This window comes from Coffea arabica, chromosome 8e (genome assembly GCF_036785885.1).
Source record: "Coffea arabica cultivar ET-39 chromosome 8e, Coffea Arabica ET-39 HiFi, whole genome shotgun sequence".
Lineage (NCBI taxonomy): Eukaryota > Viridiplantae > Streptophyta > Magnoliopsida > Gentianales > Rubiaceae > Coffea > Coffea arabica.
This window is the reverse complement of record NC_092324.1, coordinates 41,131,322-41,144,908: the sequence shown is the minus strand read 5'-3', so window position 1 is coordinate 41,144,908 and position 13,587 is coordinate 41,131,322. Positions and strand designations below refer to the sequence as shown.

At 40.8% G+C, this 13,587-nt stretch overlaps 1 protein-coding gene across 1 annotated transcript; it reads left to right on the top strand.

Annotated features, from left to right (window-relative positions):
• Positions 1-1,039: 1,039 nt before the first annotated feature.
• On the top strand, positions 1,040-7,611 carry LOC113704781 (uncharacterized). The gene is made up of 8 exons (XM_027226655.2): positions 1,040-1,162; positions 1,311-2,159; positions 2,295-5,000; positions 5,073-5,329; positions 5,835-5,980; positions 6,074-6,161; positions 6,463-6,541; positions 7,312-7,611. Exons 1-8 carry the CDS (start codon positions 1,040-1,042, stop codon positions 7,609-7,611), a joined length of 4,548 nt encoding a protein of 1,515 aa, XP_027082456.2.
• The last annotated feature ends 5,976 nt before the right edge of the window (positions 7,612-13,587 follow it).

The window sequence follows — 13,587 nt, the reverse complement described above, 5'->3', positions numbered from 1 at the left end:
ACATGGTTCATCCAAAACGCACCAATGGTTGTAGCAAAATGGACGCTGGATTTCAAGAGTAACCAGGAGCCCTCAATTGTGCTGGTCTGGGCTGCGTTTCTTGGCCTGCCTATCCCTTTCTTTGGGAAAAACCAGATTTTCAAACTGGCGGCCACGTTTGGGAGCGTCCTCAAGGTGGATTCGGCAACCTCAGATTTACGCAGGCCGTCTGTGGCAAGAGTTCTGGTGGAGATGGATGTATCCAGAGAGCCAGCAAAGCGGGTCTACATAGGGGATGACGACTATGGCTTTTGGCAACCGGTGGAGGTGGAGAACTGGCCAGCATTCTGCAAAGTTTGTGAGCGGGTTGGTCATCTGGAGGAGGCCTGCTTCAACAAAAACCCGGGTTTAAGACCATCTGGAGGCAAAAACCCACGTCAAAGGGGAAAGGCCACAACTCGGCAGGTGTATCAGATCCAAGGGCGGGCCAGTGGCAAAGGAGTAGCAGATCCAATTCAGGGCGGGGAGTTGCAGGAGCAGTTGGCCAAATCTGATGGGCAGGGGAAGAGTTCGGGCGTTCGCTCACCTGCCGCCGAGCCTGAGGTCTTTGGGCAGGCCACTCCTGCACACACGCGGTCTTGCGAGGAGGAAGAGGGTGGTAAGGATAATGACAACGATAGTACGGTACCACCACTGATGGTGGCGGGGGCTGAGATAGAGGGCCACAGGCAGCAGCCTGCTGAGATCCAGCATGCTGCTTCGGAGATGCAGCTGGCGGTGGCCCAAAAAGAGCCGTGGGTTCCGGACAACTTGGGCGCTGGATCAGAGCCACGCATACAGAGGGACGGAGCCAGGCCTGGTGCGGCTGCAGCTGTGCAGTCGCGGGCTGTTACTAATATTGGGGAACTCACGGCAGAGCTTACCTGTGAGGCCAGTCAGGTAGCGGAGTTGGGGAGTGCAGGAATGGTGGCTGGGCCAGCACAAAGACCTGAGCTGTGTCGGGAGCCCTGGGGAGGAGGAAGAGGAGACGGATAGCCTGGATTTGGGGTGTCACTCGGGCATGGGGGACACCGTGCTCAGGCTGAATATTGACCAGTCCAGAGTGATGGATCACGGCACCAAGCAGACGAAGAAGAAAGGGGTGCGGGTTCTGGGCCCGTCGGACATGCAGCTTCAGTCTGCGGTAATGCACTCTCAAAATTCTTCCCTACCTTTTCCCCATGATTAATGGTTTATTTTGGAATATAAGAGGGGTTGTGAAACCTCCCAACCTCAGAAGCTTGCTAAAGTTAATTCGTATACATAATTTAATATTTGTTGCAATATGTGAGCCCAAACTGGATGTGTCACGTATTGATTTAATTAAAGTCAGATTGCCCTTTGATTCGGTAGTTGTGAACCTGTCAGCTGATATATGGGTATTTTTTAGTACTCCATTAGTGTGTGTTGTAGTAGGTAGTTCAGCCCAGCACGTCACGATATCGGTCCAGCATCCTTGGATGGATGGGTCCCTGTGCTTTTCGTTTGTGCACGCCAAATGCTCCTTGGGGGAGCGGAGGGTGCTGTGGCAAGACTTAAAGGCCGATAAGCCCAGCTCGAGGCCGTGGTGCGTGTGCGGAGATTTTAATGTCATTGCGGACCCAAGTGAGAAGCGAGGAGGTAGGCCTTTCGCAGGATCTGAGGGGTTGGAGTTATTGTCATTCATGGAGGGGGCCGAATTGTTTGATGCGGGGTTCTCGGGATCCAGTTTCACTTGGTGTAATAACCGGAGAGGGCACACACGTATCTGGAAGAGACTGGACAGGGTGCTAATCAATGGTGAGTTTTCTGAGAGTGCTCCGTCTATCTCGGTGGTCCACTTGGCCCGTCATCCATCGGATCATGCGCCGCTGAAGATCTCGCTGACATCGCGAATGGACAACAGGCCGAGGGCATTCCGGTTTTTAAATGTTTGGACGTCGAATCCAGGATTGTTGGATGTAATTCGCCAGGCTTGGCAAGCAGAGACCTCGGGCTCCCCGTTAAAGATACTATGCTCCAAGCTGTTGCGTGCCAGGCGTGCCATCCAGGGCTGGAATAAGGGAGGTTTTGGGAATGTGTTTGAGGTTGTTAAGCGGGCGGAAGCCAATGTGCTAGTAGCAGAGGCCCGCACGGAGCAGGATGACTCGATGGAGGCGCAGGTTGAGCTGAGTAAAGCTCAGGCCGAGCTACGACACGCGTTGTTAAATGAAGAAAAGTTTTGGAGTCAGAAGGCTAGGGTAAAGTGGCTTTGATACGGAGATCGAAATTCAAGATATTTCCATGCCACGGTTCAGCAACGGAGGGTGCAGGGTGCGATTCATAGAGTGAAGGATGAGAATGGCATATGGGTTGAAGATGACGAAGGGATCGCCAATGAGGCTGTGCGATTCTTCTCAAATTTGTTCTCGGCCTCCGGGGGGTCAGCTGGTGATTGGGAGCATTTAATCCCTCATATGGTGTCACAAGCAGACAGGGCGGTTCTTGATGCGGATCCAACTAGGGAGGAGGTGAAACGGGTGGTATTTGAGATGGATGGGGATAGTGCTGCAGGCCCTGATGGCTTCACAGGTCAGTTCTTTACTTTCGCTTGGGATGTTATTGCACAGGATGTTTATAATGCTGTATTGAGTTTCTTTTGTGGGGCGGAGCTGCCTCGCTTCGTAACTTTTACATCCATTGTTTTAATTCCCAAGGTGCCAAGCCCCCAGGACTTTTCTAAGTATAGGCCGATTAGTTCGTGCAATTTTTTCAACAAGGTGCTCTCTCGAATTTTGGCGGATAGGTTAGCAAGTATTTTGCCCAACATTGTGTCTCCGCAACAGACGGGGTTTGTCAAAGGCAGGAACATAACAGAGAATTATCTTCTTGCTCAGGAGCTTATGTCAGGGATTAGGAAGAAGGCTAGGGGGGGAAATGTAGCGCTAAAACTTGACATGGCAAAGGCGTATGATCGTGTATCGTGGATATTCATTGTCAGGGTATTGCGCAAATTTGGATTTGGTGAGAGGCTCATTGACATGGTTTGGAGGTTAGTGTCGAATGTTTGGTTCTCCGTCATCATTAATGGGGCATCTCATGGTTTTTTCAAATCGAGTCGTGGGATCCGTCAGGGAGATCCGTTGTCACCAGCCTTATTTGTCATTGGCGCGGAGGTGTTATCCCGGGGGCTCAATAGTCTTGCTGCACAATCGGGTTTCTTAGGTTTCACGGTACCCAGGGGTTGTCCGTCGGTCACCCACTTGGCTTTTGCGGATGATGTGCTTATTTTTGCTAATGGTTCTTCTAGCTCTTTGAAGGAGATTATGCGGGTATTGGACATGTATCAACTGGCCTCGGAGCAGTTGGTGAGTGCTCAGAAGAGTGGGTACTTAGTGCATCCGTCGGTGCCGCCCGCCCGGCGGAGGGTAGTTGAGCGGATTACCGGCTTTTCTAGGCAGCATTTTCCGGTCCGGTACCTGGGTTTCCCGTTATACATTGGTAGGTGCAAATCCTTGTACTTTGGGGAGGTGTGTCATGCTATCTCGGCAAGGATTCTTTCTTGGCGGTCTAAACTTTTGTCGCCTGGAGGCAGGTTAGTGCTAATCAAGCATGTTCTTTCGTCTCTTCCAACTCATCTTTTGTCTGCTGCAGTTATTCCAGTGGCGACATTCAAGAGTATTGAGCGTCTCTGCGCAAATTTCTTGTGGGGGTCCTCGACCGAGCAGACTAGGCATCATTGGATTCGGTGGTCTCATCTTTGTTACCCGGTGATGGAAGGTGGCGCGGGTTTCCGGCGGGTTAGTGATGTATACAATGCCTTTTCTTGTAAGCTTTGGTGGGGTTTGCATACAGGGTCATCTCTATGGACAACCTTCATGCGGGCAAAGTATTGTAATGGGGTCCATCCTTGTCAGGTGGTTAGTTCTCGGGCTGCCTCACCAACTTGGAGGCGCATGATCAATGTGAGCCGCCAGGCGGAATTATGCATGGTTTGGTTGCTCAATGATGGGACTTGTGATTTCTGGTATGATAATTGGTTGGGGAGTGGGCCTCTCTTTCTTCGAGCCTTGGTGGTTCTAGGTCTTTCGTTCTCCGATGTATTGGTCAATGGCACCTGGGATAATTGTCGGCTATCACAAATTCTGCCGCCATCCATTGCGAATGAGGTGATGCAGACACCGACACTGAGTGGAAGGGGGACAGATCAAGTGATCTGGAGGTCGACGCAGTCAGGGCTCTTCACTTTGGCGGCAGCCTTCCAGGAGGTCTGCCAAGGTCGCAACAGGTCACTAGTGTTCTCTCGCATATGGCATCCTCGGATACCTTTGAGAGTGTCCTTGTTCATGCTGCGCTTGCTCATGAGGCGGCTACCTTTGGATGACGTCTTGAGGGAGATGGGTTTCCAGTTGGCATCAAAGTGCTGTTGTTGTGCGCTTGCTACTGGAGAGACACTGGAGCATGTGTTTTCTGCGGGACAGATTGCAATGGAGGTTTGGGCGTATTTTCAGAACATATGTGGTATTGGTAGGTCGTACGACAGTCTCCGAGCACATTTATTTGAGTGGTGGATGCTTCCTACTCCGAGGGCCAAGCAGAGATTCGTATTTGACATTGTTCCAGTTTTTATCTGCTGGAACATTTGGAAGGCAAGGTGTAGAGCGGTTTTTGAGAGGGCTAGAGTACGTGTAAAGGAGCTATGTGAAGCCGTATTCCAGGATGTCAAATTGGCATTTGAGGTTCAGTTTAGTTTGGCCGTCCATGTGAGTGATTTCTCGCTGTTTTACGAAAGGGTAGCCCAATCGACTGTGCGGTATGAGTTTAGAGTTGTTCGATGGAGGGCAGGGGGTCAAGCAGATATGGTGCTCAATACGGATGGGTGTTCTAAGGGAAACCCGGGTGCGAGTGGTGGAGGTGGCTTACTTAGAGACTCCGCTGGGCAGTTATTGGTTGCTTTCTCGGCTTACCTGGGGGAGGCTACTAGTCTTCATGCTGAAGTGTTGGCCATGTTCAAGGGTGTTCAAGTGTGTTTAGGTAAGGGGCTTCTTCCCAGGATAGTGCAATCGGATTCGAAGTTGTTAATTGACATACTCTAGCGGCGATGCCTTTGTCCTTGGTCTGTTAGGAGAGAGGTGGAGCAAATCTGGCACCTGGTGGAGGGGGTTCAGTTTGAGCATTGTTACAGAGAGGCGAATAAGATTGCTGATATATTATCCAATGTAGGGGTTTCTCACCCACAAGAGCAGCTTCGAGTTTACTCTGCTGAGCAGACTCTTCCCTCGGTGGCCCAGGGCGAATGTCGTTTAAATAGACTGGGGGTGCCTTCGGTTAGGCGTGTTAGGATAGGACGTGCGTAGGCTGTTTGCCCGTTAGTCCATGTAGTCGTCTTTCTGTTTAAATAAAAAGCATTCTTAACCAAAAAAAAAAAAAAAAAAGAATGTCAAACAGTTTCTAGCTACCATTTGCTTAGGACAAACATTCATGAAAGAAAAAATTTGTGTTATATTATCTATCAAATTTCAATTGTTAGAATGTACAAACCAAAAAAACTTTACGTGGTGGATCAAAAAAAAAAAAAAAACTATAGTTTCATTGTGAATGAATAGTTACCTAACTATTAAAGTATTCATACCTATAATTTTAATTTCTGTGTGATAAATACGTTAGCCATAAACATGACACTTATGGTTTTAACTCATGATATATATAAAACTAATTTTCTATAATCCTAATCAGGGAACAAAAGTTTCTGTTGTGATCTATGAGCAACACATTAAGGTCTTCAGCAATTTTCTCCAGCCTTATTAAAGATATTATGTTTCTAATGCAACTGTCATTGCTGTTGACCCAACATACAGAGTTGGGACCTATGAATGCTCCTGGATTTTGAACTACAAGACTTTGGTTGAAAATTATACTGAACCTATGCCGCCTATGTTACCTTGTACATTTGAGCTGACAAAGTTCTCTGATGTACACAAATATGCTGATTTAGATCATCTTTGTAATAATTTTTCTTACATTATTTTTTATTGTACTTGACAATCATTTGATATTTTATTGATTATGTACACTCATATCAACATTTTTATTTCAGATATTAAAGGCTTTGTGATTCAAGCATTACCAGTGAAACAGGCAGATCCAGATTGTTCTTCTAGAGACATTACAATAGTGAATGAAGAGTAAATCAAAACTGAATACTACTTTTTTATTAAGGTATTTTAGATTAATGATCGCAGTTACAATTTTTTGTTATGCCTGACAAGAAAAGACTCATGCTTATGACTCTTTGGAATGAATTTGAACATGATGAAGGGAGAAAAATAGCAAACATGATTAGCACTACCCCTTTAATCATAGCTGTCCACGTCAAAGCGACCACATTCAATAGTAAAACTTTCATTATACATTATGATTACTTTACTGTTTGACTTCTAAATACTTGATATGTTATATTACTAAAAATTTTCATCATTTTTACAGCTCTGTCATTCACTACAAGGTATTCGTCTGGCATTCTAATAAATCCTCCACTACTAGACGACCTCTCTTTCAGGCAATGGTAAACACAATCTTTTTTTTATTTTTAACCATAATTATCTCACTGGTAAATTTTGTACTTGTACTCTAAACATAACCATTCAGGTATAATTTGAACAAGGAAAAAAATCAAAAATTTGCTTGATGCTAAAACATACAATGATCCAAACTATGTACTTCCTCCTCCAAATGAAGAAGATATCAAAGCAATCAACAATTTTCAAGCATTATTTCTATTTGTAAGTGCTATTTGTTATTTATAAATTTCACTTAAATATAACTATTTTGTCTCTAGCTTACATTCAAATACCATTCATGCTTGGTTCACTCAGCAAAAGACAACTTGGGTGCAAGGAAATGTCAAACTTGCATATGCATTCACCAAATATTGGAGTACTGCTTATGTGAATTATCACAGAAATGTGAATGTCGACATTGACTGGATCATCCATTGTCCTTCATGAAAATAGCAAAGTGAAGTTGAACTCAGGTTAGACCATGAGCTTATACTTCTAAATTAAACATTATTCCGATTTGTCACCAAACATTAATCTTAATTCCTTCACTCAATTAAAGGGCTCGTAATCCAATTATTATAACTAATGCTTCGAGCTCAATACATTGCATTATATCTGGAGAAGATGCTAAAAAAGTGATTGAGTTCACTCCATTGCAACTTAAGCAAGCATAAGAAGATGTAAGTAAAAATTTTCTGTCTTATATTCAACCATAAATACAAATATACATACAAAACAATTCACTAAACCCGACCAAAAAAATTTTCTGGTGCAGGGCTTTGGCATAGACACTGAACTTAATGATAGCTTGAAGAAGTACACAGTGGTCTATTTTCTGAAAACCTATGAGTCTCCCTTTCAAGGTCAACTCCAAAGAAAGAATACTGTTATTAACACTTACACTGCAGCTGAACTATCACATAATCCACTTCCACTAGCACTTCCAGAAAACATTGAAGTTTCTTCTGCACTTGGCACTTCATCAGCAGTGCATGCAGAAAAATCATCAAAGGATCAAATAGTCACATCAACCACAAAGTTGGTACTTGAAGAAATTGCTGCGGCCAGTTCTTGAAAAGAAAGCCACATATCTATAAATAGTGGAGTGAAAAGAAGCCTTGAGTTTCCAAAAGTCCATCTCAAAATCAAGCTTTACCAGCAGACACACCTGCTAAACATGCAACAAAGGCTCCTGAACAGTTTGCCAAAGAAGTTACAAAACAGTATAGTCCATTTGGCAATATCAAAGACAGTCCAGCAAATAAAGCTAAAGCTAAGCAAGTCTAATATGGTCTAATTCTGTACTTTTGTTAAATCTTTTGTTAATTACCTCGGTGCCTGCCTCCATTGCTTAGACAATATGTTTTGAATTATATTATGATCCATTATTCTTTTCGCTTAAAAAGTAATGGATCCTAATATAACTGTTAATAGTTTAACCAACAATGTTGTAGTTCAATAGGCAATAAAGCTTATTTAAGCCTCTTAATATGTAACTGTGGCTAGCACTGAAGTATGTATTATACTAAGGCATGAATGACTTAGTTTCTGTAATGTATGGTTGTGATTTGCATATTATTTACCTCTTGAACCTATATATACATTATGATATTTTAGCAAATTATCCTCATTGTTACAGCAAATCCAAAAAATAAAAAACTCAATAAATAGAAAATTTTTTTATCCATAATTTAGTTGGTCATATCAGTGGGTAGGCCAGTGCATAGCACGACTAGACCCATGCTAGTATATACATGTATCGAAGAACTAAACCTCCCCATGCATGGTGTTTGCCAATAAACATATACATTTTAGTGACATTGTGGGACGGAAAAGAAACCATCGTTTGTTAGAAAGGCCTTTAAAATCATAATAAAACATGAATCTTATGCTATCGTTCCAACTAATATTTAATCCTTCTTAATAACATGAAATTAAATAGAGACATGATCCAGTCTGATATGTATATTGCTTTATGCATGCGTTAAGTTTCTTTTTCTTTTTTTTTTTATCTTCTCATTTGTGCTTTTATATTGATTCTTGCGGGGAAAATGTACTTTTCATCCCTAATATTTAAGGTGTTAACCAATTTCATCCCTAAAGTTTTATGCACAACATATTTCATCCTTGTAATTTTATAATTTTGACTAATTTCATCCTTAAAGTTTCACACGAACACATTTCATCCGCATAGTTTAATAGATTTGGCTAATTGAGGACAATTGATGGATTGTCAAGGATTTTAAATAGAATATTGCTACTTGACCACAGCATGCTGATTAGTTAAAAAACCACCGGATCAACAAAAAGTTTAAAAATCTTTTTTAATTCACTTTCTCATTTTAGTACAAAAAAAAACTAAGAAATTTTTAGCCACCATTATTTTCTTCTTAATAACAATCGAACAAGAAAATCCAAAGAAAAAGAAGTCGTGGAAAACAAACAACCTCACTATAGCTAATTGGGAAAAAAATGTCGAACAACCCCATTACAACTAATTGGAGAAAAATATTGATGTGAAAGAAAGAATGGTTTGGATTGTCATTTATTTACAAAATTTTGTTTTGTTGCTATGTATTTTGCACCAACGATTGCTTCATGCACACGTTTTTCAATCATCTATTTGTTTTATTTCAAATACATAATATCATAATTTTAAAAAACAAAGAGATAGTCTCCTATCTAAAAACACTTGTTATTTTTATAATTTAACCAATAACTGAATTAAGTATTAATAATACAATTACTAATGGGACATGTGATGATATTATGTACAAATTGGTTAACAATCATTTAATTGTCCTCAATTGGTAGAAATTATGAAACTATGAGGATGAAATGTGTTCTACATAAACTTTAGGGATGAAATTGGCCAAAATTATAAAACTATGAGGATGAAATATGTTTGGAATGAAACTTTAGAGACGAAATTGGTTAACACCTTAAACATTGGGGATAAAAAGTGCATTTTTCCCATTCTAGAACAAGAATAATTTTCGTTTATAAATAGCTTATCATCTAAGGCAAGATAAATCAAAGTTCCTAACTACCATTGGACAGTATATTTACCTTTTATCTTTTTATTTTTCTTTTCCTATGACTAAATTGAATTCTTAAAATTTCAAGTCTTTTTCCTGGCGTCCAAGTTTTGCATACAAAGTCTACACATTAATAATAATTTTGTGAATTACTATACTATTATGATTTTAAACTTTAATCTTGCAATGGCCAACACACCTTCTCCCGCACTAGTGCACAAAGATGAGGGAGAACAACTGATGTACAGCTTGAAGAAATGCAAGTGATATAGAATGGGGAACTACCAGTTTCTTCGATCCATTGTCCTGTATCGTTATTATTGTCTGAGAGTAACTTAGGATTGAATAATGTAGGCAGTCATAATATTTTATTAGTAGTTTTATTGCCATTTTTATGTGTTTTTATTAAGGCTTTTATTATTATTGGAAATAATGAACAAATGATGTTAGGTCCTATGATTGGTCCTATGTCGAGCGCTAGACATCGTTCCAACCAAATACGTAGCTTTGTTTCGTTTAGGGTTTTAAGTATAGTTTGTTTCCTTTTTAGGATAGGACTTTTGTAGGGTTTTAAGTATAGTTTGTTTCCTCTTTAAGATAGGACTTTTATATCGTATAAAGAGGCATAGTTAGGCCTTTTGTAATTAGACTTTTTCTTCAATTATCGTTGGTTGGTTTTTTAACAATTGTGAGTGTTTTCTCTAGTTCTTGAAAATGTGTGATTCATTTTCAGGAAATTATTCGTTGAAACTTTTTCTTTAGTTCACGCTTCCGTACTAGTTAATATTAGTGCGGGTTTTTCCTGGGTTGACAACTAATAATAGGGACTGTAACCCTAATCTCAATGACGAAGTTAGGGATTATGTTACATCTGCCGAAACCACAAGCATCAACCACTCGTGTAGATTGTATTAAGAGAATAATCAATGAAGTAATCAAGATGCTACGAGGGGCTAGCTTGCAAGGTAGGAGAGATCGTGATGACAGAGGCAATTGTAGTGAAGGATTGCCCCAAAAGTGGCGATTCGATTATCATGATTACCACTATCCTATAGGGAGCAACCTTATGAGAAGAGTTCTTCGAGACGAAAGCCCTAATCCTAGGGCCGTTGAAATTGGCATCAGATCCATGAAGTTACAGCGCCACTAGTTGTGGTAAGGCTCGACCAATAGTCCAGGAGCCCATGTTCGAGGAGGATGAGTATATTTCCAAACCAGATGAGGATGAATTTGAGTTTGTTCCTTACTCCTTTGCCACAGGCGACTTGGATATAGATCTTCCAACTCTAGAGGTCGAGACCTTGGATGAATTTAAAGATTCAGAAGTCCTCGTACTTTTTTGCAAACGATTCACCTACAAATCCGAGCTCGATGGACTTCTTGCCTGGTGACCTGGTTGATGTAGCTGTTTTTACGAGCCAAGATACTAGTAACCTTGGCAAAGAAAATATTTTTGAAAATTTTTCTCTTTTTGTAGATTTCCCTGTCAAGAGTGTGCGATTAAGCTTCAATGCAATAGGGGAAAAATAATTAGATTTGTTTCGACATAGGAGAACAATGATTCAATTTGGTAAATTTCTTCACAATGTTTGATGCAGCAAAGAAGTAGTTCATGGACAAATTTGGGCCATATAAAATTCGTGGATGGATTGTTGGATGGCTGTCTGGCTCATGTATCAAGATTTTCATAAAACTCGAGGGCGACTTCTTTTTAAGTGGGGAATTTGATATAGAATAAAGAACCCCTGGTTCTTCAATCTATTGTTTTGTATCATTAGGACTGCTCGAGAGTTAGTTAGCATTGAATAATGTGGATAGTTATAATATTTTATTGGTAGTTTTATTGCTATTTTATGTGTTCAATAAGGTTTTTATTATTATTGGGAATAATGGACAGATGATGTCTAGTGCTCTGACCGGTTCAATGTCTGGCGCTAAGCATCATCCAATCAAATACATAGCTTTGTTGGTTTAAGGTTTCAAGTATGTTTTGTTTCCTTTTTAGGGCAGGACTTTTATATCTTATAAATAGGTATAGTTAGAGCTTTTGTAATTAGGCTTTTTCTCCAATTAAGATATATCATTGGTTACTTTTTATCTATTGTGAGAGTTTTCTCTAGTTGTTGCGAATTTGTGATTCGTTCCCAGGAAATTGTTCACGCTTATGTGTTTCCAAAGGCGATGTAGATTGGCTATCCTTATATAGTGATTCACAAACATGTTGCAGAAATGCAACTAAAAATGGTTATTTTCCACACTTTATTCAACTTATATTTTTCTTGTAGTTCACAAACATGTTGAAGAAATGCAACTAAAAATGGTTATTGTCCACACTTTATTCGGCTTATATTTTTCTTGATAAACGAGGGAAACCAGAGGAAGGGAAACGGAAGAAAGGGGATTCGATTTCCCTATTTGCCAACTCAAGAAAACCTCAAGAGTTTACTACTCTCCATTGATATCTTTCAAACGTACATTAGAACATAAAATATAGAAAGCGGGGCAGGGAACATAAAATATGGAATTTACTACTGATGTGCGACGGATCTAGATGAACACCAAGTTGAGTGGGTTTGCGGAACTTTGACCCTTCTAGAATCACGAGTCACGAACTAAGGATAATCCTTGACCCAAGACTAGCAAATTTAGTGAACCAAAAGTATAGATAGAAGAACGCCACAATCAAGGAGACTACTTGATTGATAAGTTCGATGAACAGCTTGAGATTAATTCTCAAGTATTCAAAGGAAATTCTCTTGAGGCAAGAGAGAGTGAATAAACTCACGAATATTTTATAAAATCTGAATTGTCTTTAATGAATGAAAACCTAGGCTATATATAGCCTTACAGGACTCAAACACTAGAATGTCCAATGGACGACCTTGCCCTTCATTTAGGGTGAAAATATCTAACTACTAATGGACTAAAATTAAGACTCTAAATTCGGCCAAAGTGAAGGATAAATTGACCGAAATTATTAATGCTAACAAACAATTAATAATGGTAATTAAAACCCTAATTAGCAAGCTAGTACACCATGAACTAGTCTTCATTTGGCTCTTCCATTTGAAGGAAAGTGTAGAGAGTAGTTTCTCCATTATGTAATCCTTCAATGGTCCTCAAGTCATCACCAACTCGTTCTTGAATCGTGCAAACAAGAGCTTGAAGTGAATCTTGAATTCTCCTAGCACGCGCTCTTGTAATTGGACCACTGGGTATTTGCATGACCTGAGCACTAGAAGTTTGAGCAGCCATGAGCCCCTCCTCATTAGTCCCCTCCTCTTGAAGGCGATTTGTCCTCAAATCAAACTCATCGTCTGCATGAAAAGGACTCAAGTCAGATACATTAAAAGTAGCATGTACCCCATACTCACCTGGAAGTTCAAGTTTGTAGGCATTGTCATTTATACGCTCCAGGACTTGGAATGGACCATCTCCCCGTGGAAGTAGCTTACTACGCCTTTTGACTGGGAACCTCTCTTTGCGCATGTGTATCCATACCCAATCGCCAGGCTCAAAGACCATCTTGCGGCGCCCCTTGTTGGCACTTTGGATGTATTGAAGTGTACGCTTCTCGATGTTGGTCCGCACCTTAGTGTGTAACTCACGTACATATGCCGCCTTGGTCTTACCATCCAAGTTAACTCTCTCATGAACAGGTAAATGAGTTAAATCCAAAGGCGTGAGAGGGTTAAAACCATACACAATTTCAAACGGTGAATAACGTGTAGCAGAATGGACAGTGCGATTGTATGCAAATTCCACATGTGGTAAGCAATCTTCCCAAGATTTAATGTTCTTTTTAATAACTGCACGCAATAGGGTAGATAAAGTCCTATTAACCACTTCGGTTTGACCATCAGTTTGTGGGTGGCTAGAAGTAGGAAAATAGCAATTTAGTACCTAGTTTACACCACAAAGTTTTCCAAAAATAGCTAAGGAATTTGGCGTCCCTATCAGAAACAATGGTGCGTGGCATGCCATGTAATCTAACTATCTCACGAAAGAATAAA

Coding starts and splice junctions, on each gene's coding strand:
- LOC113704781 (XM_027226655.2), top strand. CDS start 1,040: ATGGGGGACACCGTGCTCAGGCTGAATATTGACCAGTCCAGAGTGATG. Junction 5,330..5,834: donor CGTGTTAGGATAGGACGTGC/GTAGGCTGTTTG, acceptor CCCAACATACAG/AGTTGGGACCTATGAATGCT. Junction 5,981..6,073: donor TGCTGATTTAGATCATCTTT/GTAATAATTTTT, acceptor TTTTTATTTCAG/ATATTAAAGGCTTTGTGATT.